Source organism: Mercurialis annua, linkage group LG7 (genome assembly GCF_937616625.2).
Source record: "Mercurialis annua linkage group LG7, ddMerAnnu1.2, whole genome shotgun sequence".
Taxonomy (NCBI): Eukaryota; Viridiplantae; Streptophyta; class Magnoliopsida; order Malpighiales; family Euphorbiaceae; genus Mercurialis; species Mercurialis annua.
The window spans coordinates 5,731,745-5,758,492 of record NC_065576.1 but is presented as its reverse complement, the minus strand read 5'-3'; the positions used below and the strand labels follow the sequence as shown (position 1 = coordinate 5,758,492).

The 26,748-nt window shown below is 31.3% G+C and overlaps 4 protein-coding genes and 1 long non-coding RNA gene across 7 annotated transcripts; 2 read left to right on the top strand and 3 right to left on the bottom strand.

Moving 5' to 3' along the window:
* The first annotated feature begins 762 nt into the window (after positions 1 to 762).
* On the top strand, positions 763 to 3,744 carry LOC126654709 (uncharacterized). The gene is made up of 2 exons (XR_007632674.2): positions 763 to 963; positions 3,258 to 3,744. It is a non-coding gene; the product is annotated as an uncharacterized LOC126654709 (long non-coding RNA).
* Positions 3,745 to 4,275: 531 nt separating this feature from the next.
* Positions 4,276 to 6,031, bottom strand: LOC126654560 (protein PHLOEM PROTEIN 2-LIKE A10-like). The gene has a single exon (XM_050348465.2). The coding sequence runs from the start codon at positions 5,561 to 5,563 to the stop codon at positions 4,376 to 4,378; it is 1,188 nt and encodes a 395-aa protein (XP_050204422.1). The 5' UTR covers positions 5,564 to 6,031; the 3' UTR covers positions 4,276 to 4,375.
* Positions 6,032 to 13,559: 7,528 nt separating this feature from the next.
* Positions 13,560 to 17,626, top strand: LOC126654450 (ACT domain-containing protein ACR1). Of its 3 annotated transcripts, none has more exons than XM_050348308.2 (8): positions 13,560 to 13,801; positions 13,983 to 14,107; positions 14,217 to 14,262; positions 15,382 to 15,496; positions 15,677 to 15,744; positions 16,046 to 16,690; positions 16,776 to 16,880; positions 17,055 to 17,626. In XM_050348308.2, exons 2-8 carry the CDS (start codon positions 14,037 to 14,039, stop codon positions 17,436 to 17,438), a joined length of 1,434 nt encoding a protein of 477 aa, XP_050204265.1. In that variant the 5' UTR covers positions 13,560 to 13,801; positions 13,983 to 14,036; the 3' UTR covers positions 17,439 to 17,626. The 3 variants fall into 3 exon arrangements, with proteins under 3 accessions (XP_050204265.1, XP_050204264.1, XP_050204262.1); XM_050348307.2 differs by having other exon boundaries at positions 13,979 to 14,107; XM_050348305.2 differs by having other exon boundaries at positions 13,560 to 13,802; positions 13,959 to 14,107.
* A 289-nt stretch (positions 17,627 to 17,915) lies between these two features.
* Positions 17,916 to 20,277, bottom strand: LOC126656404 (uncharacterized). Its single transcript, XM_050350973.2, has 3 exons — positions 19,598 to 20,277; positions 19,323 to 19,510; positions 17,916 to 18,818 (listed from the first exon to the last, which is right to left on the bottom strand). The coding sequence occupies exons 1-3, from the start codon at positions 20,187 to 20,189 to the stop codon at positions 18,120 to 18,122; spliced, it is 1,479 nt and encodes a 492-aa protein (XP_050206930.1). The 5' UTR covers positions 20,190 to 20,277; the 3' UTR covers positions 17,916 to 18,119.
* Positions 20,278 to 22,032: 1,755 nt separating this feature from the next.
* On the bottom strand, positions 22,033 to 22,992 carry LOC126656164 (uncharacterized). The gene has a single exon (XM_050350665.2). It carries the CDS (start codon positions 22,850 to 22,852, stop codon positions 22,187 to 22,189), a length of 666 nt encoding a protein of 221 aa, XP_050206622.1. The 5' UTR covers positions 22,853 to 22,992; the 3' UTR covers positions 22,033 to 22,186.
* Positions 22,993 to 26,748: the final 3,756 nt, after the last annotated feature.

Here is a 26,748-nt window from a genome sequence, read left to right as displayed (position 1 = left end):
GTATATTCATCAGTTTTAAAGGCCTTGGCAAGAATTCCAAAGAAGTTATAGGAAGTGCATAAACAATTTCTATTATCATTGAGTAGTTTTATCAAACATAACATGTGCATCATTGAAAACTCTACAACCACCTACACTAAGCAAATCAAAACTAACAAAACATTAAATCAGAATAACCAACATAATGTGGAATTGATGAAGTTTTTAATATTTTTCAATTTATTTTACAAATTACAAAAACTTTAATCAGTTTTTTTGATTTAATATCGGTTCACAAATAAAGCGTCGGAAGTGTAGAACACATAGGACGGAACTCCAAATTCATCAACCACATGATCCATTAAAGGCGTACAACACATATCGAGAATAAACCCAGCTAGCGATGCATCATCATTTCGAGAATCGATCAGCTCTGAGGGTTTTATCTTTCTCAATATGATTCAAACCCATGGATTCTGAGTACTCTCGAGTCGATGAGTTTATAAATTGGAGACGGGGTGATGAGAGGATGATCAATGGCTCCGGTTATTCTTGTCTGCAATTTTATTAGGAGGACAGTGATGGAGAGATGGTCGACTCCGGTAGGGAGATAGTCCAATGTATTTATGATGTTATTTTAGAGTAAAAAACAAAAGACAAAAGATAAAAATAAAAGGAATGCGGTTTGAATCGTATTTTAGCAAGGAAAGATGTTGGTCTATATAAGTGAGAATATTTAGGCCTTAGGTGGTGCTGGGCCTAATTTCCTCAGTAATTAAAGGCCAAGATGATTTAGGCCAAGTCCATGACAAAGACAAGGCCCGCTTCTTAAGAATTGATCCGTCATTGTAAAACTGGAAATTCCCAAATTCATAAATCATAGAAATAAACCTCAAAACCCTGAAATTTGTACAAACCATCAAGAAATATGTTTTTCAGAAGAAGCAGATTTTTATCATTTCCTATGGTAATTGGAGCTGTATTGTAAGCTTCCCTCTCTGTTTTTTTTTATCTTTTTAGTGTAATTATATCAGATTTTATCTCAATGATATGAATTGATGGTTGTTTTAGCTTCTTTTAACATTAACAATTGCTGTTATTTTAGTATTCTAATCATAATTATCCTTAATTAGTTGCTCAATTATCTTGCTTAATTTTTATGTTTTTGTAGTTTTAAGAACATTGGAGGTAGAGATACTTAATTCAATTTAGCTATCAAAAGTGTGAACTTTGAGTGATGACCAAGGAAAAGGCTATGTAATTATAGTGACCATGGTAGTATATAACTTCTGTGGTTGCTGATGGATAAACATTTACGAGCGAATAAGAGTTAATTTCTATCGAACTTATGTAATTCCTATTTTTTTCGTGCTTTGTTTTTTTATTTGTGATGTTTGAGTGTAGGAAACTTTACTATATTTTGTTAACTAATCTGGGTGTTACGCAACCCTTCCGATCTATTGTTGACCTATTGTTGTTTTTGAGTCTTGGAGTGGCAATATGCGCATTTTTATACGAATCGGTGAGCCACTTTGATGCAATGAACAAGAATCAGAGAGAAATTTGGGGTTATGTCGATGTTTATTTATAAGAATCAGATTTCTATACTAGGTTACCTATTACTGGTGTCGTATTTTGATTCTTTTAATCTTGATCCTTACTTGGTTGGGCTTCTTTCTTCAATTTTCTGCTCTCCTATGGTGTCAAATCCTCTATAAGATTAATGATTGACAAAGTATGAACCTATTTAGTATTTAGTGATGGGGTTTGTACTCTAGAAATTGCCTCTGGGCATAATCTTTTCTTAATTTACTTGAGCAGATTGTGGCGAGACCGCCTAAAGACATATTTATAATGGACAAATGGATTTCATAAAATACTGTGAAATTCATTTGAAGCAAACAAAGCATAAGGTGTGTATGCTTAATTATAGATTGAATCCATGTGCAAATGAATTGAAATTTAGATTAGAATCGAACCAAACAAGAGGTTAAATCTTCAAGATAAACAATATGAATAATTCTATGTGTAGCTAAATACATTTAGATGCCTCATCATGGTTGTCTCAATAACTAAAATATAGCCAATATTGGCTATTTCCAAACACAGGCTATTCCAAAATCAGGAAATGTTAACTTCTGTTTTTAGTTGTTTATTTATATTTGTGATCAACTTATTCTATAAAAGAAAGTTGGAAATTGTATGTTTTTGCACCGCTGTACCTTCCACTTATTTTGGCCAACGTATTGTCCGCTTCCATTTTAACTTAAATGCTGGTAGTCATCAACAATGCATGTAAAGTTATATACTTAACAAGGCTCTGTAATTAGACACTTTGAATACTTCTCCTCAAACATTTTCCTGCTATGCTACAAATGTTTTGTCAAAAGAACTCATATCTCCGGTGATTCTTCGTTGTATTTCTATTTAATAATGATAATATGCCATTTCTAACCATGCTAGCTACACAATTGGTTCTTTCCTGGTGTAATTTGAAGTAGCTTTTCTTCTCACAAATTTTTGATATTTGCACCAGATTGCTCTTACATGCACTTCCATATTGTGTCGTCCTAATTCTAGAAGGTCGGCGTTTTCCGTCAAAATTAACTTTTGTTATTCTCTGTTATACACTGCTAACTACATCAATTAAATCAGTAATACGTCATCTCAACTCTCTTCCCGTCTCTCTCTCTCTCTCTCGCTCTAGTTGATAGGAAAACTAAAACAAGAATACATGATTCTCTTGCTAAAGAAGTTCTAGGCAAAAATTATCTGTAAATCTGATTTTTGATAGCCTGACTGATTTTATGAGAAGGACTATAAAATTTGTAAATAAAAGGAGATTGATATAAATTACATTTTGTTTAATCTAGCTGAACTAAGTGCATTAGGAAACACTGCGCCTCTTTGTAATACTCACTACTCAGGTTATATGAAATATGATGCTACTTTCAGAAAAAAAAATGCAAGTTATTTACGCAAATTTTTCTGCTATCTGGAATTTAAAAGACTTGTCTGATACTTATTTGAACTTTACTTGGCTAACAAATTCTGTTTAACTTAGAGATTCCTATGCTACACTGGAAAAACATTAAGATAGTTAACAATCTTGATGTTCTTTTACAATTAATCTTCCTTTCAAATTTTCTTTCACCTTATCTACTTTTACACCTTGTACAATCTAGTAGCTGGAAGTTTCAAATGTTTTGGAGTACTTGATCTGATTTTGTACTGAGATGTTTCTAGGCTTTGGAAATGATTATGCATGGATTTTGCAGGATTGGAATGATTTCTGGGAAAGCAATATTTGGCCCCCCACTTGATGAGTATTGGAAAAAGAAGCTTCAAGAAGATGCAGCTACAAAAGACACCGACAAAAACTCTACATAGTCGATATACTCATTCGCGGCAGTAGGAACATGAGATTTGCTGATTAAGGAGCCTAGTAAGTGTATCCATTCACTATTCTTGATGCCATACAGAGTTTGGTAGAGAATGCAATGCTGATACATCAAAATAGTTTTGGGGCTGAGTCGATCGTTATGCAATATGCTTGTTAACTGGTCAAACTGTAAAAGCAGAAACAGCCTCCTCTAGCTGATTCTCAAGGTAATTGAACCTTCAGTTGTATCAATTTTGACGAATTAGTACCGAAGCAAATATTTACTGTGCAAATAATGCAAATCACCTTTATGTTGATCCTAACAAACGCGTTTCTGTTATTTTCTAGTTGAACAATCGTATTGATCCTTAATTAACTTTTAATATGCGAGTATGTCTACGCACAGTCATACATCTACTATTAACATTTTTTTAGGTTTTCATGTATAATCCTGATTAATGGCTTTGATTATAAGTGAACAAAGGCAGCCATCATTAGGACTAATTCATTAACTGTAGAAATGCTAAAAAAATCTAAAGTGTATGCAATGAAGGCTCTGTAGCATCCAAAACATATGATGTACTACTAACAGCAAATTTGGAAGTGTATTAGTAGATGCAATCATCATTTAGCCAGTGGCATAACTGTCCATCAAACTTCAGTATCGTTGAGCTATATCCGTTATCTTTATCTATGATGGCTAAAACAAAAAAACACAGAAAATGACGTAAAATTTTGAGTTTCAGAAGCGTTTCTGACATGAAACCCTGAAACTTAAAGACTCGATAAGTTTTTCTGCGATGTAACCCATTAGTTATCTATATAAAGTCATAAATCGAAAAAAAAAAATTGACCGCATCATCACTATCTCGGATATCCCAGATAAACAGAAACTTAATTTAATTGGAAAAAAGAACTGCAAATAGATATAGCATATTGATCTATAATGAGTATATTTTTCTTTACAAATGCTGGTATAAGAAATGAATTTGAGCTATACAATACACAAATAACTTAGGCTGGCAGCATAACCCAACCACCATCCAGTATATGCAAACACAAAGTAAGACAAACAGTCACAATTGCAGAAGATTTTGCAGTAACATATCTCACAACTCTAATCCCACTTTCAACAACAGTTTCACCAACAAAATCAACACATTTTCTAATCCCATCATAAATTTTCTCCACCAAGAACTCCAAAAAAGATCTTACAGTCTCAAATGTAATCCTCCCACTCAAATCAAGAACAAGCCTCCTATTCCTAGGTACTGCCAATGTAGATGATACTTTGCCAACCCAACCACCATCCTCAGTCGATTCAGTCGAACTCGAAAACGTTTCTTCTTCGCTGGATTGTTTTTTCTCCGATATAGCAAGGTTCGAATTGGTTTCGGAATCAGGATTTGTTAAGACTTCATGAGATGTCTTGACAAGAGTCTGAATTGCACCATTACAGACTGATACTAAAACATCTGAAACTTTCTTTTCATGCTTGGGATTGGTTAATCCTGAAAAAAATTCATCATAAGTGTTGATATGCATAGTTTTGTCAAGATAAACAGCAACTGCTGTACTGACAAACAACTGAATGCAATCTCCAATAAGCTCCTTACATTTGTTGCTACAAACAATATCAACCCAATCTGTAATAGAATTTGAATCAATTTCTAAACTAGAATTTCCACTCTGATAAAACCCCATAACCAAGTTTCTAGCAAAACTTCCAACAACAACAGAAACAAAACCAGAACCTGCTGGAGTTGTCAGCTTATCAAAAACCTGATCCAAGAAACTTGAATCAGTCTCATTTCTTGAACTAGACTTATCATAACCACTCATAATTCCCAAAGTTAAAGCTTGAGTAAGACTAATTACTGACTCAGAAAACTCTGAAGAGCTTGTAAGTTTTGAAATTTGCTTCAAACTATTAGGAATTTTGTCAGAATCTGACTGAAGAAAATCCTTCAATTCCCTGGAAATCACCCCAATTGTTTCAGCAGAATCAGAGACAACTTCAGCAACAGAAATAAAACAACCTAACAGCTTGGAAATTCTTTTTCTTCTCTGAGCAATTGAAGGAAAATTATAAACTCTATAAACAGCATAACTAGAGAAACCAAGACCCAACAACATAGCCACCCATTTTTTCTTTTTCTGGGTATAATCAAGAACACTCCTTTTCACAAACTGCAACTCCATTAGAAGGATTTATACAAAAAGATCAAAACTTTCTAAATATTTCAAAGAACCCAATAAAATTTACATAAAAAGATTAAAATTTTTTTGAACCCAATTGGTTTTAAGACCAAAGATTGGTACTTTCTTGGTGTAATTGAGACAAAGATTATATATGAGTTCATGATAGACAAGAGTTGGAGCCATACAAGAAAAACAAGAATTGCAGAATCAAAACTTGTCCAAATTGCTTATCCATTTCTGAGACAAAAAGGTTAACAGAAATTGGATAAATGAGAGAAGTGGAAGGAATTGGATAATCTAAGTTCGCAAGAATCGAGGAGGATAGGAAGATAAATGATGTAAGAGTCTGTTTGGTTGCAGAGAAAGGAAAGGGAAATGTAATTGTATGGGCATGCGGTGGATTTGGATTAGTAATGAGTAGCTGGTTTTTTTATTTTTTTTGGATGGGAGAAGAGAAACAGTCAACTTCCATGTTTATTTAGCCACTTATTTTTTTTTTTATAATTTTTCAGCAATATTGTAGATATAAATCTTTTGATAGAGAATTTATTATTATCTGTAAATAAATAATTAATCAATATGTATGTGAAATTAATTGAACTCTATTTGACTATTTGATTTACAAAAGTTGTTGATTTTAGCCTTTGTTAAAAAAAAAAAATATGTATCTACACATAAGTACTTTTCAATTTAAAATCAGAATAAAATAATTAAATAAGATTATTCTTCTCTATTGTTCATACATATAAAATGTTTAAACCATTTGGATGAATATGTGCTTAATTGTCTATTTGCACTATAAGTTGTTGATTCAATTATAATTATATAGTAGTTCACTTGAATAAATAACATATCTCCTAAAAAAACACACATGTTAAAATTTTTAATTCCTCTTTATTTCCTTTAAAAAAGAACTTCTCTTTATTAATGTATTTTGAAAAGTAAATAATTAAAAACCCAAAATGGAAAATTTATTATTTTATTGTAAAATTAGGCGCAGAAATTTTAACTAACATAAATTAGAAAAATAAAAATAAATAATAAATTAGAAAAACAATAAATTTATATATAGAGATTGAACTTTAAAAATAGTGAATGGCCTATCTTTTTTATATATATAATTAAATAAGAAGGAGCGTTTGTGGGAGAAAATGAACCGACGGTCTAACAATTTTCTGCCTAACTTTTATAACATTTGAGTTATAATTCATTAGTAGTGAATATCTTATTAATACACAAATGTATAATTCAACAACTATTTACTACACTTAAGGATAAAATTAAATAACTAATTAACTAATATCAAATATAGATTACAAGAGTTCATAATATCAAATATAAATTACAATATATCGCTTTACTGTCTAAATTTTAATCACCACAAATTGATTTTTAGAATTCAAGAAAAATGCTGATTCTATTTAATACAACTACTATGTATTACACACTTACAATCTTAGAGCCACGTTGTATTGTAGTTATATTATTAGAGACGAAAATTGCAGCAAGAGAAAATTATATTTGCGTATCACCAAGGGGGCGGAGCCAGGTTGTCCCCAAGGGGGACTCTGGCCCCTCCCAAAAAATTTATTGGCTTTAAAATGCCTTTGAAATCTTTTGAGAAAATTAGGAAAAATACTCTCTTTTTGAAAATAATATGATTTCCTACCTCAACAAAGAAAAGATAGAGAAAATACCTCACTATTTTAATATATTTATTTTTTTACTCTAACACCTATTTATATTATAATTATACCTACTCTTTATTATTATTTTACTCTAACTATATTATTGATGATTCATAAGTGACAACTGTCACTTTTTTCCTATTTTTCTCTCTCTTTTCTCTTTCTTCTCCATGACTTTCTTCTTCTTTTCTGTTCTTTTTTCCGCCATTTTTTTTCTTCATTTTCTTCTTCTTCTTCTTTTTTTTCTTTATTTCTTGTTCATTTTTATTTTCTTCTTCTTCATCGCTAATTCATCGCTCCGTCGTCGTTCCGCCATCATCCCGCCGTCGCTCCGCCGTTTTTCATATTTGATTTTAGCGATTTTCCTCAACTCGTGGTGATTAATACGATTTCTTTCAACTTTCATATCTAAATAAATTACTCTTGAATTTTTCCAATTATAAATCTAAAAATCTGTATTAAAAACGATTTTCTGCACAAAAAATGATTTTCTGCAAAAAAAAAACAGCTTCTGATTATCATATAAGTATCATCACTGCATTATCATGTAAGTATCATAACACTGCTGAGAAAATTGATTTTTTACTAAAAAAACAGTGTCTGATTATCATATGATTAACACTGTATTAACATATCGTTATCATAACATTATATGATTATGATAAGGTTATGATAATCCAAATGTACGATAATGATAATAGTATGATAATGTTTTTATGATAATATAATGATAAGCTTATAACAGTATGATAATATGATCCTTACATGGAAAAAAATTACAGAAATAGTGTCATATGATAATGTTTTATCATACGATAACGAGATGATAATATTTATGGTACATATATGATAATATCTATGATAATGTATGATAAAATAGTGTCTGATTATCATGTCGTTATCATAGCACTGGAGTATGATAATTAGATGATAATGAATTATGATAAGGTTATGATAACTGGATGATAACGTACGTGAAAATAAAAGTACAAAAGATTCATGACACCAGTATGATAACCAGATGATAATAAAATAATAAAATTATGATAATAGTATGATAATATGATACCTATATGTAAAAAGATTACAGAAAAATTATGATAATGAGATGATAATGTAAAGATAATAGTATGATAATATGATACATGTATGAAAAAAGTAATTACAAACGAATTAATGATAACGAGATGATAATGTGAAGATAATAGTATGATAATATGATACATGTATGAAAAACAATTACAAAATTTTTATGATAATAAGGTGATAAGGTGAAGATAATAGTATGATAATATGACCTTATTATACTTCATTATCATACTATTTTCTTCACATTATCATCTCGTTATTATAATTTTTATGTAATTATTTTCATATAGGTATCATATTATCATATTGTTATCATAATTTTATTATTATGTCGTTGTCATAACATTATCATTTAGGTACAATAATACATTATCATCTCGGTATCATATGATTATATTATGATAACGAGATGATAATACAATGATAACAACATGAAAATCAAGTTTTCTTTTGTAGAAAATATTTCTTTATACAGTGTTATGATAACAACATGATAATACAGTAATACTCATATGATAATCAGAGACTGTTTTTTTTTATATAAAAAATCATTTTTTCTGCAGTGTTATGATAATCATATGATAATCAGATGCTGTTTTTTTTGCAGAAAGTCGTTTTTTGTGTAGAAAGTCGTTTTTTTTCATCATAACATCGTTTTTCATGCAGATTTTTATATCTAAACTTGGAAAAAAAATCAAGAGTAATTTATTTAGATCTGAATGTTATAAAAATCGCAATAATCACATGAATTAAAAAAAAATGGCTAAAATAGAATATGAAAGAACAATGCAGTGACGGTGGAGCGATGGAGAAACGGCGGCGGAGCGGTGAAAGAACGAAGAAGAAAGAAAGAAAATGGAGAAGAGGAGAAATAAAGAAGAAAAAAATTGACGAAAAAAAAAGAAATATAGAAGAAGAAGAAGAAGAGGGAGGAGAGAGGAGAGAGAAAAAAAAAAGAGTCATATAAAAATGACAGCTATTATATGGTAAGAGTAAAAAATTAAAGAAAATGAGGTATAATTATAATATAAATATGCTTTAGAGTAAAAAAAATAAAAGCATTAAAATGATGAGGTATTTTCTTTATCTTTTCCTTATTGAGGTAAGAAATCAAATTATTTTAAAAAATAGAGTATTATCCTAATTTTCCCAAATCTTTTTGTTTTCCAAAAAAATTATAGTAGGTATGCTTCAATTTTTATATAATTAACTCTCTGAATTAATTTGTAGCTCCGCTTGCACCACAGCAGGTGGCTCCCGTGGTGGGTTTTTTTATTAAATTTTGAAAATTGATTTTCTATCATGAGCTTGCATTAAACCTCATCTAAACTTTAATTCTCTGCATCATAAACAAATATTATGAACGACAATCAATCACTTTTATCCATCATGTCGCACTTTGACCGAACTATTACAAGTGAAGAACTTCAAACAAGTTCAAGAACGTCTTGAGTTTGTCTACCAACACAAATCAAATAATTTATCAACTAACCGACACCCAGTTGTGAGTTTGTTGGTCCGAATTGGTAACGCTATACAAAAATCTGGAGACAAAAATGAAGGTGTAATTAACCCAACAATCTCATGCAAGGGGGCGAACCCGACGAGTTTTCATCATAACCACATGATCATCTCTTAAGATCTTAAAAATCTCATTACTTCAAACATATACACAAGTTTTCAAAGTAGATGAAGAGAAAAAATTTACACATTTTAATTAGGAACATATCGAACACCAAATATTCGAACTCTTCCATCATATGCATCTTGATATGGTTAAACCATTATCCAAAATTCTATAAAACCGTCCATTGCTCATAACTATAACTTTATTATGATCAATCTTAATTTGCATATCATTTTAGTTAAACAACATTTGTACCCTAATCTTTTTTTTTTCTAACTTAGTTTTGTCCTTTAGATGTTTCAACATGCTTGAAGGAATTGTTGAACATGAAGCCGTAGTTGATGCAATGGTTGGAAGTGCAAGCACTCCTACTAATTAATTTGTTTGGTTTTTATGCATTTGGGTTTAGTTCAACAAATACTAGCAGTTGCAATATTACTGAAAATCAAAAGGTTGGATCTTGTGTAGTTTCTTCAATACCACCTTCTTCTACTTCAGGTTTGTTTAATTATGTAATTTGTATATTTAGTGGCTAATTAATTGAATTTGGTTGTTAATTTTAGTTTATATTAGTAATAATTTTAATTATAAATGAATTAACACGTTTCATCCTTTGATTAATTGATAGTTTGAAGATGTTAATTAACTTATGAGAAAATTAGGAAAAATACTCTCTTTTTAAAAATAATAGGATTTCCTATCTCAAAAAGGAAAAGATAGAGAAAATACGTCACCCTTTTACTATAATTTTTTTTTTACTCTAAGACATATTTATATTATAATTATACCTACTTTTTATTATTATTTTACTCTAATTATATTTCTTTTACTCTAATCATATACTATCTGTCACTTTTTTTTCTTTTTCTCTTTACTTTCTCTTCTCTGCTTTCTTTTTTTTTCGCCATTTTTCTTCTTCTTCTTCTTCTTTTTCTTCTTTATTCTTATTTTCTTCTCCATTTTTATTCTTTTTTTCGTCATCGTTCCTTCATCGATCCGTTGTCGCTCCGCCATCGTTTCGTCGTCGCTCCGCCGTTCTTTCATATTTGATTTTAGCGATTTTTTTCTTAATTCGTGGTGATAAATACAATTCATTTTAACTTTCAGATCTAAATAAATTAATCTTGATTTTTTTCAATTTTAGATCTAAAAAGCTGCATGAAAAACGATTTTATGATGAAAAAAATGATTTTCTGCACGAAAAACGATTTTCTGCAAACAAAACAGCATCTGATTATCATATGAGTATCACTGCATTATCATCATATTATCATAACACTGCAGAAAAAATTATTTTTTTTATAAAAAAACAGCCTCTGATTATCATATGAGTATCACTGTATTATCATGTAGTTATCATAACATTGCGGGGAAAAAAATTCTGCATAAAATAATGTTTGATTATAAAATCGTTATCATAATATTATCATATTTCGTTATCATAACATTATCATATGATACCGTGATGATGATATTTATGGTATCAAGATGATAATGTTATGATAATATCTATGATTATGTTATGATAAAACAATATTTGATTATCATGTCAGTATCAGTATATTATCATGTTGTTATCATAAAACTACAGTAAGATAACTAGATGATAATGAAATATGATAATGTTATGATAATATCTATGATTATGTTATGATAAAACAGTATCTGATTATCATCTCAGTATCAGTATATTATCATGTTGTTATCATAACACTGCAGTAAGATAACTAGATGATAATGAAATATGATAAGATTATGATAATTGGATGATAACGTGCGCAAAAATATAATTACATAAGGATTTATGATAACCAGATGATAACGGAGTAAAATCATAAATATTTTTAAGCCCAGAGTAAAAACATAAATCTGAAAAAAACGTGAGATATTTTCTGCAACTTTTCAGTGTTGAGGTAAAATGTGCAAATATTTTCATTTTTAGAGTAAATACCTAAACTTCCCTTAACTTATTGACTAACGGATCAAATTAATTTTAACATTAAATAGTTTTAGCAATGCTTTTAAAAATTTAGAGATTTGGATAATATGGTAAAGTCGGCTATGGTTCACAAACTGGCAGTTCTGGTTTGCAACCGTATGTTCAAGCAATGTTTAAACCGGCTCTGAACAGCTTCTTGGACAGTTCCACGGCGATTCGGAACACGTTTGTTATGTTCGTGGTTTTTATTGTGGCTGGTTTAAAAACAATATTTTACACAAATTTTGAAAAAATTAAAATCAAGTTAAAATTAAAATTAATGCAAGTGATTAATTATACTTTATAACTAAAAAACCATCTTGTTTATCATAAGCTTTGATAATTAAATATTTATATATGATAGTTATTATCATATATATGCTGTTGTAGAAATAAAATAAAATTAATGATTAGTATTTAAAGGAAATAATAAACTAAAATAAATTATCATATACCGAATTAGAGGTCAATGATAAATAATTTATGTTTAAGAATTCAAAAGTTTATCTATATCTTTTGCTAACTTCTCTAGTTTCTAACTTTCTATTAAATTAGCGCTTGAGCGTTTAGCCCAGTTGGTTAGGACGTAAGGCTTTCTGTGCATATAAGGTTAGAGTTTTGACTCCGACTCTCCACAGCCTGTTGTTTGGCTGATTTAAATGAATTAAAACTGGTACTAACCCGTTAACCCCCGCTAACAGCTAATCTAGTGTAGTTCTGCCTTTGAAAAAAAAAACTTTTCATTAAATTAAATCTATCTATGAATAAAATATAAACATCGTTTAGGTGAAAAAATATTCGCTACTATCTTTAAAAATATTTAAAATAAAAATTTATTTTTCTATGAGATGAAAAAATTATTTAATATTTCTAACAACAAAGTGATTTGTTAACTTTAAAAATATCTTACAAATTCACATTTGGATTAGTGATGGCCGTTAATAGTTTGACTAGGTAAAGAAATAAGTTTCCAAATGACAACAAACCTCCTAAACCTCCTCTCCAAACTCCACACACACACGTGTCCACCTTTTCAGGATCGAGCTGCCGCAATCCAAGTGCCACGCGTCATAACTGTACACGTGTCACGTATATAGGAAACCCCTCGAAAACTAGTCCCATACAACCACGTTTTAGAACACACATTAAAAAAAAACAATAAATCTTTTAAAAATATGTAAATTAAAACAAATGTAGTTTAATTTATTAAATAATTATTTTAATTTTAATTTTATATAAATGAATATATTATTTTATAACTATTTTTATATTTTATCAATATTCATATATCTTTAATGTAACTAAAAAAAACTCTAAAATCAAAACGTTACCGAATTATACGAGTTAATCCATATTTTGAATTTATATAAATTAAATAATTCAATTTAAGTTAGTTAAATATTTTGAACATGTGATTTATTTGATGCTGAAATATATTAGAATCTAATTGAATACAAAAGTTAATTTAAAATACTAAATTAAAAATCAAATTTATTAAAAAATTAAAAATAATTTACGTCAGTGAGAGAAATTTAAGGGCCAAGTTGATTTTCTTTTCATATTTATTTGACTCTTTTTAAGTGAGTCAGTGAAAACCAGAGCGAAATAAAAAAAACAAGAAAACGAAGAAAGGGTGTATTATATAGTGTAAGGTTTAATCAGATTTTTCTTTTTAACATATAAATAATTTTATGTTATGTAATTTGCTGTATTTTAAACCATCTGTTTGATTTCTCCACAACTCTTTTCCCTTATAAACCCTTCTAAATTTAGCCATCTCCTTCATTTTCGTTTCCTCGTTCATATTTTTCTGGAGTGATCTTCCTCCTCAAGCTAGCTCTCAATCCCAGTCAAAGGTAATAAAAACAAACAAAAAAACTTTAATTATTTTATGTTCTAAGTTTCTTTTAAATCACGAGTCCTTATTCGAATCAAAATCTTTTAGTTTCTGTAAATAATCATTAAATTTTAGGTTAAAATCCGCGTTCTTTTTTCTTGATTTTGTTTTATATGGTGTTTTCTTGATTTTCAAGAAAGGTTGTGGTGAAATGAAGAAGCAAATCTTGATCAAGAACTGAAGAATTTAGAAGAATGCAGATTTCTTACCAGCCTTATATCGACCCGGATTATGATTCTTTAATCGAAAGAATTTACCCTCCTAGGTATGTTATTGCATTCTTTAAATAGTTTAATTATTTTTAGTTTCTTGAATATGTTTATAGTAGTAATTATTTTATATAATTTATCTTTGCTGGTTTTTGGGTTTTGCAGAGTTTGTATTGATAATGACACATACCAAGACTGCACGCTTGTTAAGGTTAGATTTTTTTTTTACAACTTTATAATTTAATTATTCAATCTTATTAGAATTATTAGACTAGGTAGCATGGACACGTCATTCAATCAACGTGACCCGATTCGGAAATGTTTCGGATATTGGACGTTTGGAAAATGTTTCAGATATTTGAAATTTCGGGAATGTTAAAATAATCTCGTTTCCCTGTATCCCTGTCCATGTGTCCCTTTCTCTGTGTTCGTGTATGTGGTACCTAGTTAATTAGGTTTTGTTTTTGTCTTAATTGGTTGATTTAGATTCCATTTAAAGCACATTTAAGAAAATTAGGGTATCTCTAAATTAGAATAATGATGGGGAATTAGAGATGATGGCGAGTTGGGTTGTTACTGACCCACCGAGTGGAGGGCCACTAGAAATCGATATATAAATTTATTTTAAGGAAAAAAGGAAAAGCTTTTAGTGTTTTATAATTAATCAGCTTTATTTCTTTTTAGCTTTTTATAAATGTTAAGAAAGCAGCTGTATAGCAGAAGACTCATTTCCCATTCCTTTTTAGAATCTAAATTGGATGATGTTATCTAGTTGCATAAATACATTGGATCATAAAACAGAATCTGTAAACTAGGTTTTCATTAAAGTGCTCGAGCCAGATTCAAATCTTCCGACTATCGGATTAAAAAAAATTATGGTTACAGAACTATAGCTCTTTTATAGAACGGTTACCATCATTTACTTAGTTATATTTTGATACCTCAATTATCATTTTTACGCTATTAAGAGTTTATTATAGCAATTTGGTCAGAAATTACTTATGTAGTTATCAGAGGTGTCTATTTCCATGTAGGCAATTTTTGGCATGAATTGCTCTAATAATCTGCTTTTGATATAAGGTAGGGGTGTGTAAAAACTGAACCGAATCAAAAATAATTGGTTTATAAGTTCGGTTCGGTTTTTGCAAATAAAAAAGCTCAGTTAATTTTTGATATAAATCAAATATATTGATTCCTTTTGTGATACTTAAGTTTAGAAAACTGGCTTAGTTTGACATCACAAAAAATCATGTTTTATTTCGATTCAGATCGGATCAGTTCATTGAATGCTTAATAGCAATTTAGCTGATTGCAAATATATGTATTGCAGGTTGATAGTGCAAACAAGCATGGGATTCTATTAGAGATGGTCCAAGTATTGACAGATCTTGACCTTGTTATTTCCAAATCTTACATTTCTTCTGATGGAGGATGGTTTATGGACGGTCAGTGCCTTACATTATATTATCCTTTTAGACTATTTTATTCAATTTTCATTTTATTATATAGTATGATTCTTAGGAGTTGATTAAATAATTGAAGTTAGGGATTGTTCCAATTGCTTTATGACCTAATTATGAGTCATTCCACTACTGGGTATTTGCTTATGTTTGCATGGTCTACAGTGTTCCACGTGACTGATCAGCTTGGGAACAAGCTTACTGACGAAACCCTCATTCTTTATATACAAAAGGTATTTTTCTCTCTTCATGTATATGCATAATCCCGTATTTATAATTATATTGCACGGAAACTTATTAATTCTTACGTTTTATTGTGAAATTTATCGATTCTTATGTTTTTGCGGGAAGTTTATCAATTTGTACATTTAACCGTGAAATTTATCAATTCTTTCGTTTTAGCGTAAAATTTATCATTTCTCTTACGTTTTGATGTTTTATTTGCGTTTTTAGAAACACTTTAATCAATTCGTATTACTTCAGCCCTTGAGATATAGTGTATAATTGCTTTGAAACAAATGAACAAAAACACAGGCACTATGCGCGAATAGAAGAGTGGGAGTGTCGCCGGAGATACAAAATTGCCTTAAAAGAGAAGTTAGGCCATTACATGTTTTGACAGAGCACACGGCGATGGAGATGACTGGAATTGATAGACCGGGTCTTTTGTCGGAGATTTTTGCTGTTTTAGCTGAGCTGCAATGCCATGTCACGGCCGCTGTGGCGTGGACACATAACAACCGAGCGGCTAGTATAATCTATATGGAAGACGGGATCAGTGGCGGACCAATAACGGACCCGAAAAGACTTGCCGACGTAGAAGAGCAGCTAGAGAATGTGGTTGAGGCTCATCACGGGACCGGGGAGATGAGGAGTGTCAGATTAGCGTCGCCAGTCCCCGGACAGACCCACACAGAGAGGCGGCTCCACCAGTTGATGTATGCTACTATGGATTATGAGCCGTGTCGTGGCTGCACAGGTAGTGGCGCTGCTCACCGGAGGGACTGTACTAACATTCATGTCTCGATAGAGCCTTGCAAGGAGAAAGGATATTCAGTGGTCAATATGAAGAGCAGAGACAGGCCGAAACTCTTATTTGATACGCTTTGCGCTTTGACTGATATGCAGTACGTAGTGTTCCATGCAGTTGTTAGTTCTAAGGGCACCATGGCCGAACAGGTAACAACTTGATGTATTTCAGAATAAATATCGAAAAGTTGATGTTTTTTTGCTGAAAAAATAAGCGAGAAGCATTGTGTCGCAGGAGTATTTCATTCGGCAAAAAGATGGATGCACTTTGGATACAGAGACGGAAAGGCAAAAACTCAATCAATGCTTAATTGCTGCCATTGAGAGGAGAGTATCCCATGTAAGCACAATACAGTTTCATTATCATAATCAAGTCAAGCGCACATAATTTTTTTATTATATTAAACTGAACCAAACCAAATTTGTAGGTTCAGTCAGAGTAAACATACCAAAACTACAGTAAACTGAACTAAAACATGTCCGGAAACTTATATGGCTATAATAAACATTGCAGGGATTGAGACTTGATGTTTGCACTCTAAACCGAGTGGGGTTACTCTCAGACGTAACGCGGGCGTTTCGCGAAAATGGCCTATCAATATCAAGAGCTGAGATCGGCATTCAAGGTGAGAGATCAGTAGGGTCATTCTATGTCACTGATGCTTCAGGGGATGAAGCTAATCCACACACTATAGAATTGGTGAGGAAAGAGATAGGAGGATCTGTCCTTGCAGTTAATACATCACCAGGTTGGACTCCTAGGACTCCCTCAACAACGGGTATTAGCAGATCTAGCAGCGGAAGTATGGGTGAAGATAAGCAGAAATTCTCATTAGGAAGCCTATTATGGTCTCAGCTCGAGCGGCTGTCGGGTAATTTCAGCTCTATACGGTCATGAATTACTATCCGAGAATCCCTATAGAATGTAAATAAGATGAATAGTCTCGCTTCCTAGCTTCGTCGTAGGTTCTATTGTAATAATCTACCTGCATAGTATGTAATTCTGTGTAGTTTTTACAATATATTCTTGTTCTTAACTTTCAGAATTTTAGGACTAAGCAGAAGTTGAAATTAATTCTTTGCAAATTTCTATCTATAACTCCAAACTGCAAACAAAATCAATTCATTTTCATAGTAAAGAATGTGCTCATTTCATAAAAGTGATTACACAATAGAATGAAAATGAAAACTTTCAGAATTTTAAGGACTAAAATTTCAGTTCTCTTTCATAAACACCATATAGAGTTTCCATCTGTTGATAATATTATATATATATATATATATATATATATATATATATATATATATATATATTCAGTTCATGTCCCTGCCTCCACAATCTTAGTATGGTGCAACGTAATTCTGAAAAAAAAGATTAAAAAGAAACTGGGATATTTTGATTGGACATTGAATATCATTACATTATAAGAGAAATCAATCCAATTTAAGATTGAGGTTTATGTACATATAGTTTCCGGGGCCTAGGGTTGACTGCGGAAACCATAAACAAGCTATACACAGAGGTTATGTAAAGAAGGAAAACACATAAAGCTGCCAAAGGTATTTTTATTTGGATTCATCACATTGCATCAATATCATCAACATCAAGCCAATCATTGGACTCCTTAGAATCAGAGTTGTAAGCACTTACCTGCTCGTGTTTCTTGGAGATAAAATCAATATCCTTAACAGAATCGCTGGAGCTTTTGCTTAACTGAACCCAGTCTCGTGGGTCTTTAGGTGAAGAATCAGAGCGGTCTGATGTTACTTTCTTATAACTTATTGGCACCTCTTCATCATCCTCTTCAAGATCACTAAATGAAACATCTTCGTCATTTTCAATATGAATTGTAGTTCCACTGCTGCCTACCATCTCCGAACTTTCTTCTTTCAACCAATCGTCAGCATCATCCTCACAATTCTCATCAGGAATTTTGGAGGTGGAGGTGGAGCTGGATGGGTCCTTGGTGAGGGAAACTGGTTCTTCCTGAACTACAGCTTTGTCAACAATTTGTATCTCCTTACTCTGAACCGGGTGCTTTTCTGTTTCCTGTTCATCTACAAAAACAGAAGGGACCGCTGCATTGCCTGAAGTCTTGGCCATAATAGATGTCTTTAGAGGTACTGATTCAAACTCAAGACGAGATGGCACTGAAAGAGACTGCTGATGTGGCAAGTCAGCACTTTCTTTTGTACTATCGAAATCCGACCAACCTGCTTTGGTTGGCTTAACTTGCCTCTGCAACTCATGTGACAACATTGCTCTTGCTTCCATCACCTGTATGAAATTGTCAAGTTTAAAGAAGCAGCATAGCAACTCAATTGCTCAGGAAGAAAATATCTTAACATCGTGAAAATCTTGAAATCAACTGAAAAATACGACTTCCGAATCTGGACACTTGAACTCAATACTGATCTCACCCGGAGAAAAAGATTATGCAGTAACGGCTATCAGTCAATCACTTTAAAGTTTAAACACAGCAAAAAGATTTGAAACAATTCTAAGAAACTACCCAAAGGATAATACTCCATCAATTTTGTAGAATAAACTAAGCAAAACTTTTTGTTCCACCTTAACTTCATAAACTCAGACATTAGAAGTAATCAAATTTCACAAATTAACTAGCTAAACTATCTGTTCTTTTCTATTCATCGCCAAATTCTTTTCTATTTTACGACTTCACAAAGTACATGGCGAAGATAAAACCATACCACAGATCAATGTCGCACCATAGCAACTAATGCATAATATAGACATCCATAGAAAACATACAGCATATACCTGTGGAGTAGAAAGCAAAAGAGCATCCTCTTTACTGAGTCTTGGGTGCAAAAGAACAAAGTAAATCTTCCAAAAGCAGGCCTCACTCATATATTCCGGGCAAAGTTCATACCGGAGCGCAGCTAACCTCGGCGAAAGCTGTTCAACAGCCAAAGCATGCTCTTGTTGTGTATCAGACATGTCCAAATCTAAAGAAAACAGAGCTGTTAAAGCATTGTTTGATATAAAAAACATGAGATTTTAAACAATAGCAATGAATTTATTCACATTTTTACCATCAAAATCATCATCATCAGGGACCGGAAAGTCAAGCCAAGTTTCCGGATGGCCGGCGATATCTCTAGCAAAGGCAATAACTTCTTCAGTAACACCGACAACATTCCCGATCAAATCACGGTCATTAATATCACTTTCCGATCCAATCTGTAGAAAATTAGTTGCGATCTTAGTGATTTCCGATACATTTACATTCGTCGATAATTTCGAGATTCCAGACCTAAATCTCCCGCCAATCTCAGCAAAGTCGCTGCGAATCCCCGAAATTAAATCCTCGTCGTCGTTCGATTCATCAATCCCCTTCCTCGGATCGGACGGCAGGAGGAGATCCTTCTTAGGATCGTCAGATGCAGGAGGCGGTGGAGCGAGAAATGAAGCGACGCCCCAGAATTGACGAGTTAGGGTTTTGGATAGCTCGGAGAGGTCTTCTTTGACGCCGCCGCGAGGAGATTTTGACTCAGTAGCGGACGGATTATTGAGCTGTTCCTTATCGTTACTGTTCAGATCGTTTTCGTGGCTGTGTCCGTCGCCGCCGCCGTCGTTGTCGTCGAGCTTGAGAGTGTTGGCAATGGACCTTGCTAGCCATGACATTTTTTAATTTTTGTGGATTTTTTTTTCTCTGGTCCAAGTAAAGTATACTTGCAGTTTCAGAGAGAAGAGCTAATTTTTCCTTTTACCAGCTAATTATTGTTATCATTATTAATATTAGGAAAAATTATACTGGTGGTGCCTGAACTTTTCAATACATTTATTTAAGTGTCTCCATTTTGATTACTCCCTCCGTCCCGTTTAAGAAGTCCCATATTCTATTTTGGGATGTCCAATTTAAAAAGTCCCACTACTATTTTTAGAATATTTTTTCATTAAACACCTCATTTTACCCTTATTTTAGTTATTTTAAAAGAGCTCTATGGAAAATTCCACTATCATTAATAGGAGCAAAACATGAAAAAACATGAAAAGATAAGAATAATTAATGTTTTCTTAATCTGTGTGTAAAGTCAAATGGGACTTCTAAAGTGGGACGGAGGGAGTACTAATAAATTAATGATTCAAGTTTCTAGAGTATATATAATAGAATAATGTTTTTAGTCATCTTTTATCACCGTCTAAAGCTAAAAAAAAGTTGTTATTAACTTTTATTTCGATTCCAAATAAAAATATATTTCATTTACAAAACTTATACTTATACTAATTAAGCAATAAAATTTAAGTAGGATGCAGAATATATTTGTCTTTTTAGAAAGATTATTAGATAGACTCAGTCTACCACGTCATACGTAAACTAGCCTATCATATTATGACACGTTATTAAAATAGTGGCACCATCGTAATTTTATTTATTACTTATTTACATTTTTAAATAGTAATATTACGATAGTGTCATTATTTTAATGACGTGTCATAATATGATAGGTTTAGTCTACAAATGACGTGGTGGACTGAGTCTACCTAAGAATTTCTCAGCCTTTTTGATATTGGTGTGCAGAACTCATTTAAAGACACTTATTTCGTATATTTTTAAGAGTTGAAATAGTAAGTCGAAAGACGTAAGAGTTTAGGCACTCAAATGAATATTTAAGGAAATTCAAACACCATTAGTGTAACATTTTCCTATTTGTTTTGATGTTTAAAAAGTTGTTTAATCCCTAAAATAGAATCAGATAGGATAAAATTGACACGAATCTCATATTCGTAGTCTTGGAATAATTAGTTTTAAAAGGGAAATGATTGGAGTAGGCTGGACATTTAAATATAAAAAAAAAAAAAAACAAAAATTTTAATACCAAATTTGTTCACTAGAGAATTATTACTTCACAATATTAATAATCTACATCAATTTGAGGTGGCTGGAGATTTTTTTGGGTATATTTTAAAATAAATTTTGAATTGGGTGATTAAATTAATTTAATTAATTTTCACAAAAATCGAATGATAATTTACAAAATAAATATTGATTGATTATATAATTTAAAAATATATAATGTCTACAAAAATGTGCAACATTTAAGTAAAATGAGACCTTTTTTGATCTTATATCACGCTAGTGAGCAGGCTAAAATACTCATTATATTTGATTTTAAAAAACTGAACCACTAATATAGAGAACATAAAAGTTTGGACACCGAAATATTTTTTTTTATAAAACATATTGATATCGTTGATGTAACATTTTCTAATTCTTAATTTTATTTTTTCAAAATAAAATATACAATAATAATTTTAATCGTTGAATATCTATGTGGCAACAAAAATTTGGTACCACATAATTTTATCGACTATACAAACAATAATTCACATGAAAAATAAAATGATTATAATTAAAGCATAAAAAATCTATAATTCAGTAAGTGCAACTAATTAAAACAGCTAATGAAGAAGCTACAAACATCATACATACTATAAGTTAAGCTTTTGTTAATTATAATATATAAATAACCTAGACAAAATACGTTCAAAAAAATAATAATAACCTAGACAAAAAGAAATACAACTACATCAAGAAAATAAATTACACAACAATTAAACAAGGTAAATTAGTAATAATATAATTATTCTATAATTAATATAGTAATTGCACAGTCGCACTAAATTTCCAGTAATCCATCTCTCTTAGAACCATTTCTACTGCTAGAAAGACTCCACTGATCAGAAGATGAATATCCACCACCACCTCCGCCGCCGCCGCCACCAGATGACGACGACGACGACAAGCTTCCATTATTTCCACATTTAGCAACAGCCCTCAAATTCTCCATCAACTCATGAGTCTGATCATCTTCCGAAAGAATCTCCAAAAGCTGCTCACGGCTAATCACAAGCTTCACTTTCCAAAACCCATCACCACCGCCACTATAACCAACTCCGCCGTTTTTACCGCTGTATGATCTCGAGCTAGACAAACCACCAGCCGGCGCCGATCTCTTCGCCATTCCTTGATGATCAAACGACATTCTATACGGAGTAAACGAATTCGAAGCGCTTTTTGACCTGACATGGCCGGTTTTTGCATGGCTGTTGATGATCGGAAGTAAAAAGTAAGACTGAGCTGGTAAAAGATTTTCATGTAGTGGTAAAGGTTTCCAAAAGAGATCGTAGCTTGGATATATTGCGTGGTTTGGAAATTCGTTGGTGATTCTTCCGGCGGTTATTGGCTCGGAAAACTCCATTACTCCGCCGTTAGGTGTTAATACTTTGATTACTCCATTATTAGCGTCGTCGTCTCCGAGCCCGCCGAAGAGGCAGTTGCCCATTAGAAAGGGAAAGTTTTGGAGGGAGAGGGAAAAATCGTCGGTGGGAATTGATGCTTAGGGTTTTATGGATACGACGAGTCAAAAGAAGAAACAAAAAGAGTGGTGCACTACCGCCATTATAGTTCAACTATTCATACACAACCAAAGAAAGAAAGGCTTAAATAATAATAAAAAAACATACAAACATTTACAACTTTTATTGATTCTAAAAACAAGTTTAATATTTTTAGTTTTAATTATAGTCTAATTGCAAAATTTAAATAAAAAAATATGCTCCGTCTTTTTTGTCTTATAAAATAAAAAAAGTTATCACATTCTATGTTAATTAAAGATAAAACAATATTAAAATTTCTCATATTTTACTATGTGACCTTTTAATATAGTGAGACTATAGTAATTCAATTTATAAAATTGAAAAAGTATTAAAAAAATTCAACGAATTAACTATAAATTAATAAATTTTCACAAAAAATAATTTGTTTTACTTTTATAGAACGAAGAGAGTATTTTCTCTAATGTAATTATAGTTGTGGTTTTATTTTTTAAAATATAATATCCATTTTAGATTTTAGCAAAGGGACATCACAGGCTTTAAACTAAAATCTTAGAATTAATAAATTCATTTTTAGTTATTTTAATTAATTAAAGATAATATATTGAATTGTAAACATTTAAATTGTAAATTAAAATCAATTAATTTATATTCAATTTTTTTGATAGAAATTTAATCTGATTACAATAGTAGTTGGTGGTTGATAGTTAGATTTTTTATTTTTTTTAAATCGGGGTTACACCACTGATCCTACTGAGACACAAAGCCAATACTTCAGAAATATGTTGGAGCGTCTTAACCAGTTGTCCTAGGCCTTGGTGGCTAATTCAGTTATTTAATTGATTAGAGAAATATTTTTAAATATTGGATCAAATCGTTCTTAAATAATAAAATTAATATTGCATTTACAGATCATTGTTTAACATAAAATTAGTATATATTACTCTTAATTGATTTATACGATAGTATAAAAAAATGTATAACATGAACGTCGCATATATAAAAATTGTTTATTTCATCCTATAATTAAATTGAAAATAATATTACACCTAAATTTAATAATATTTTAATTAAATAACTAAAATTTAATAAAAGTAAAACACTTTATTATACATTATGTGCATAAATGATGAAAAATATAGAGAGCCGGTTAAGCCGGAGAATCAGTGATTTATTATAAAGAGTTTATGATCCTATCTTCAATATATTAGAGCATCTCCACTCTAATGCTAAAATACCTCACAATGCTATAATTTAGCATTTAATATAAAAAAACACATCTCCATTGCACTTCTATTTCATGTGCTAAATTTAGCATATGCTAAACTTTGTGCCAAATTTGTTAGAAAGTTTAGCATATGCCAAATTTGTTTATATCTAAATTATTTACTGATTTGCCATTAACAATGATAATCACTTATAAAATTATAAATTTAGCATTTAGTTTAGCATTTTGCAATGGAGTGAATTTCAATAATATGTAATATATATAGCATTTTATTTTATTTTGTGCTAAAAATAGCATAAAAAATACAACATGCAATGGAGATGCTCTTATCTGCGGTCAAGATGGAGCAAAAGAAGGACCGCTGCACTTTGTTTTTTTTGTTTTTTTACTTTTTCTTTAGAGGATTTATCTAGCAAGAACATGCCCATGTTAGTGCAAGAATTTCAGTCATTGGATCTAATCCTTTTGTTGGTAGATGACTAAATCGAATGGCTGTAATTTTGAGTGCATGACGCGCATGCATGCCTTTAATTTTTTTCATTACAAGTGAAAATGAAAGTTATATTATATGGTTTTCATTTTAGCGTACAAAAAGAAAATTAAAAGAAAAACAAGAAAAAGACAAGTGGGAGACCAGAGTGCTTAATGCTCGCATTTCCCTCCACATTTCAACTCCATTTGCCTCTTCTTTTTAATGAGGATTGTATATCATGATTCTTTCGCATTAGTGTTGGTGTTAAAAATTATATTTGAATAACTATCTCAGTTAATCATAAAATATCAATTAACGATAAAATTTTAATTTTAGATAAATATATTTACAAATTAATTAGTTCAGTTTATTTTACCCTCTTTACTGAGGTGATAACATATAATGAAAATAATTGAAACAGATATGGCAACAAACTATTGAGCCATTAGAAGTTTAAGGGATAAAATTAGTCAAAACGCATATTTTGAAAGTGTTTTTTATTGGTTAAAGACCCTTATCCAAAAGCAATATAAAATAAACCAAATTTAATACTAGTAGCCTTTTAGCAATGTGGCGGGGTATTCACAAGATTTGTGTTACTAATGCTGAAATTTAGAGTTTGTTTTGCGGCAGAGTGCAGTTTAAGGTGGGAAATAGAAAGAGTATTTTCTTTTGGAAGGATTGGTTTGAAGGTCAGAATGTTCCTTTGGCAATTTCTCACTCTCAGCTTTACAATTTAGCGTGGAATCAAAAGATTTTACTTCATGAAGTTGCGGATGTTAATGGCGTTTTTCAACGCATTTTGTGGAAGCGGAGACATAGAACGGGAGAGGATTTAATTTGGGATAATATCAGAAGCATTTTCTGTCGAACGCAGCTTGTTTTCAACGGGCCTGACCGTGCTTTTTGAAACAACAACGGTGACAGCTTCTCTCCGGCACAATTCTGCTGGTTGAAGACGATCAGTTCGGGTGCAGGGAGGTTTTTGATTGGTCTTTGGAAGCAGCAAATCCCGCCAAGACTTCAGTTTTTATTTGGCTTTTGCACAAGATCGTATCACTTCGAACTCGTTTCTTTTTAAGCGAGGTTTGTTATCTCTGTATCAGCAATATTGTGTTATGTGTAGTGAGATTGAAACGGGCATTCATATCATTTTACATTGTATGAATGCTTGGGTATTTTGGTGTTATTTTCTTGAGCGTCTTCAGATTATGGGTTGGTCGGCTCCTCCGGACATTGAAAGCTTATTTTTTGAATGTATTTTACTTGAAAATGTAAAATACATGAAGTTGTGTGGTATTATTTAGTTCTTCAGTATTTGGGAACTCTGAAAAGCCAGAAATAATAAAGTCTTTAAGGATATGGATTCGAATTACAGAGATCTAGTTTTTATTTGTATTTAAATTTATAAGGGTGTGGTTCATTATAAACACCACAATCCTGATTTTTCGTACAATAGTAATGATGTTTTTAGGAGTTTAGATTTTTTTTTTTAACTTTTGATGCGGCTGCATTTTCTGTAGCTCTTGTTTTTCTTATCACTCCTTGTCAAGAACTCAATTTCTATTAGCTTACTAATCCATTAGCTTATGAGCTACTGCTGAATCCCACAATTTTGTTCAAAATGTCTATGTCAAGAGCGTTTGTATTTAAAACTAGGGATAATGTCACAAAAATTCACCAACTTTACATGTTTTCTCAATTTAATCATGTTCTTTAAAACTTCTCATAAACATACACCAACTTTCAATTTTTTTCAAATTCATACATAGTGCTGACGTGGCACGCATTCATTGGTGCAATTTGTTGAGGTGTAAGTCATTTTCAACCAATAAATAAGTGACACGTCAGCACCATATATGAATTTGGGAAAAAAATGAAAGTTGGTGTATGTTTATGAGAAGTTTTGAAAAACATGATTAAATTGAGAAAACGTGTAAAGTTAGTGTATTTTTATGACATTAACCCTTAAAACTACGAGTTTGCCTCACTTAATCTTTTATTCCAATTAAAAGGGCAAAATAAACATTTGTTAAATAACTATCATACAATATTCTTTTTTTTTAACCGAAAGACTCATCCAGAAATCAATCTATCTATACTATATATAAAAGTCTGGATGGGGGGAGGGAGGGTGGAGACAT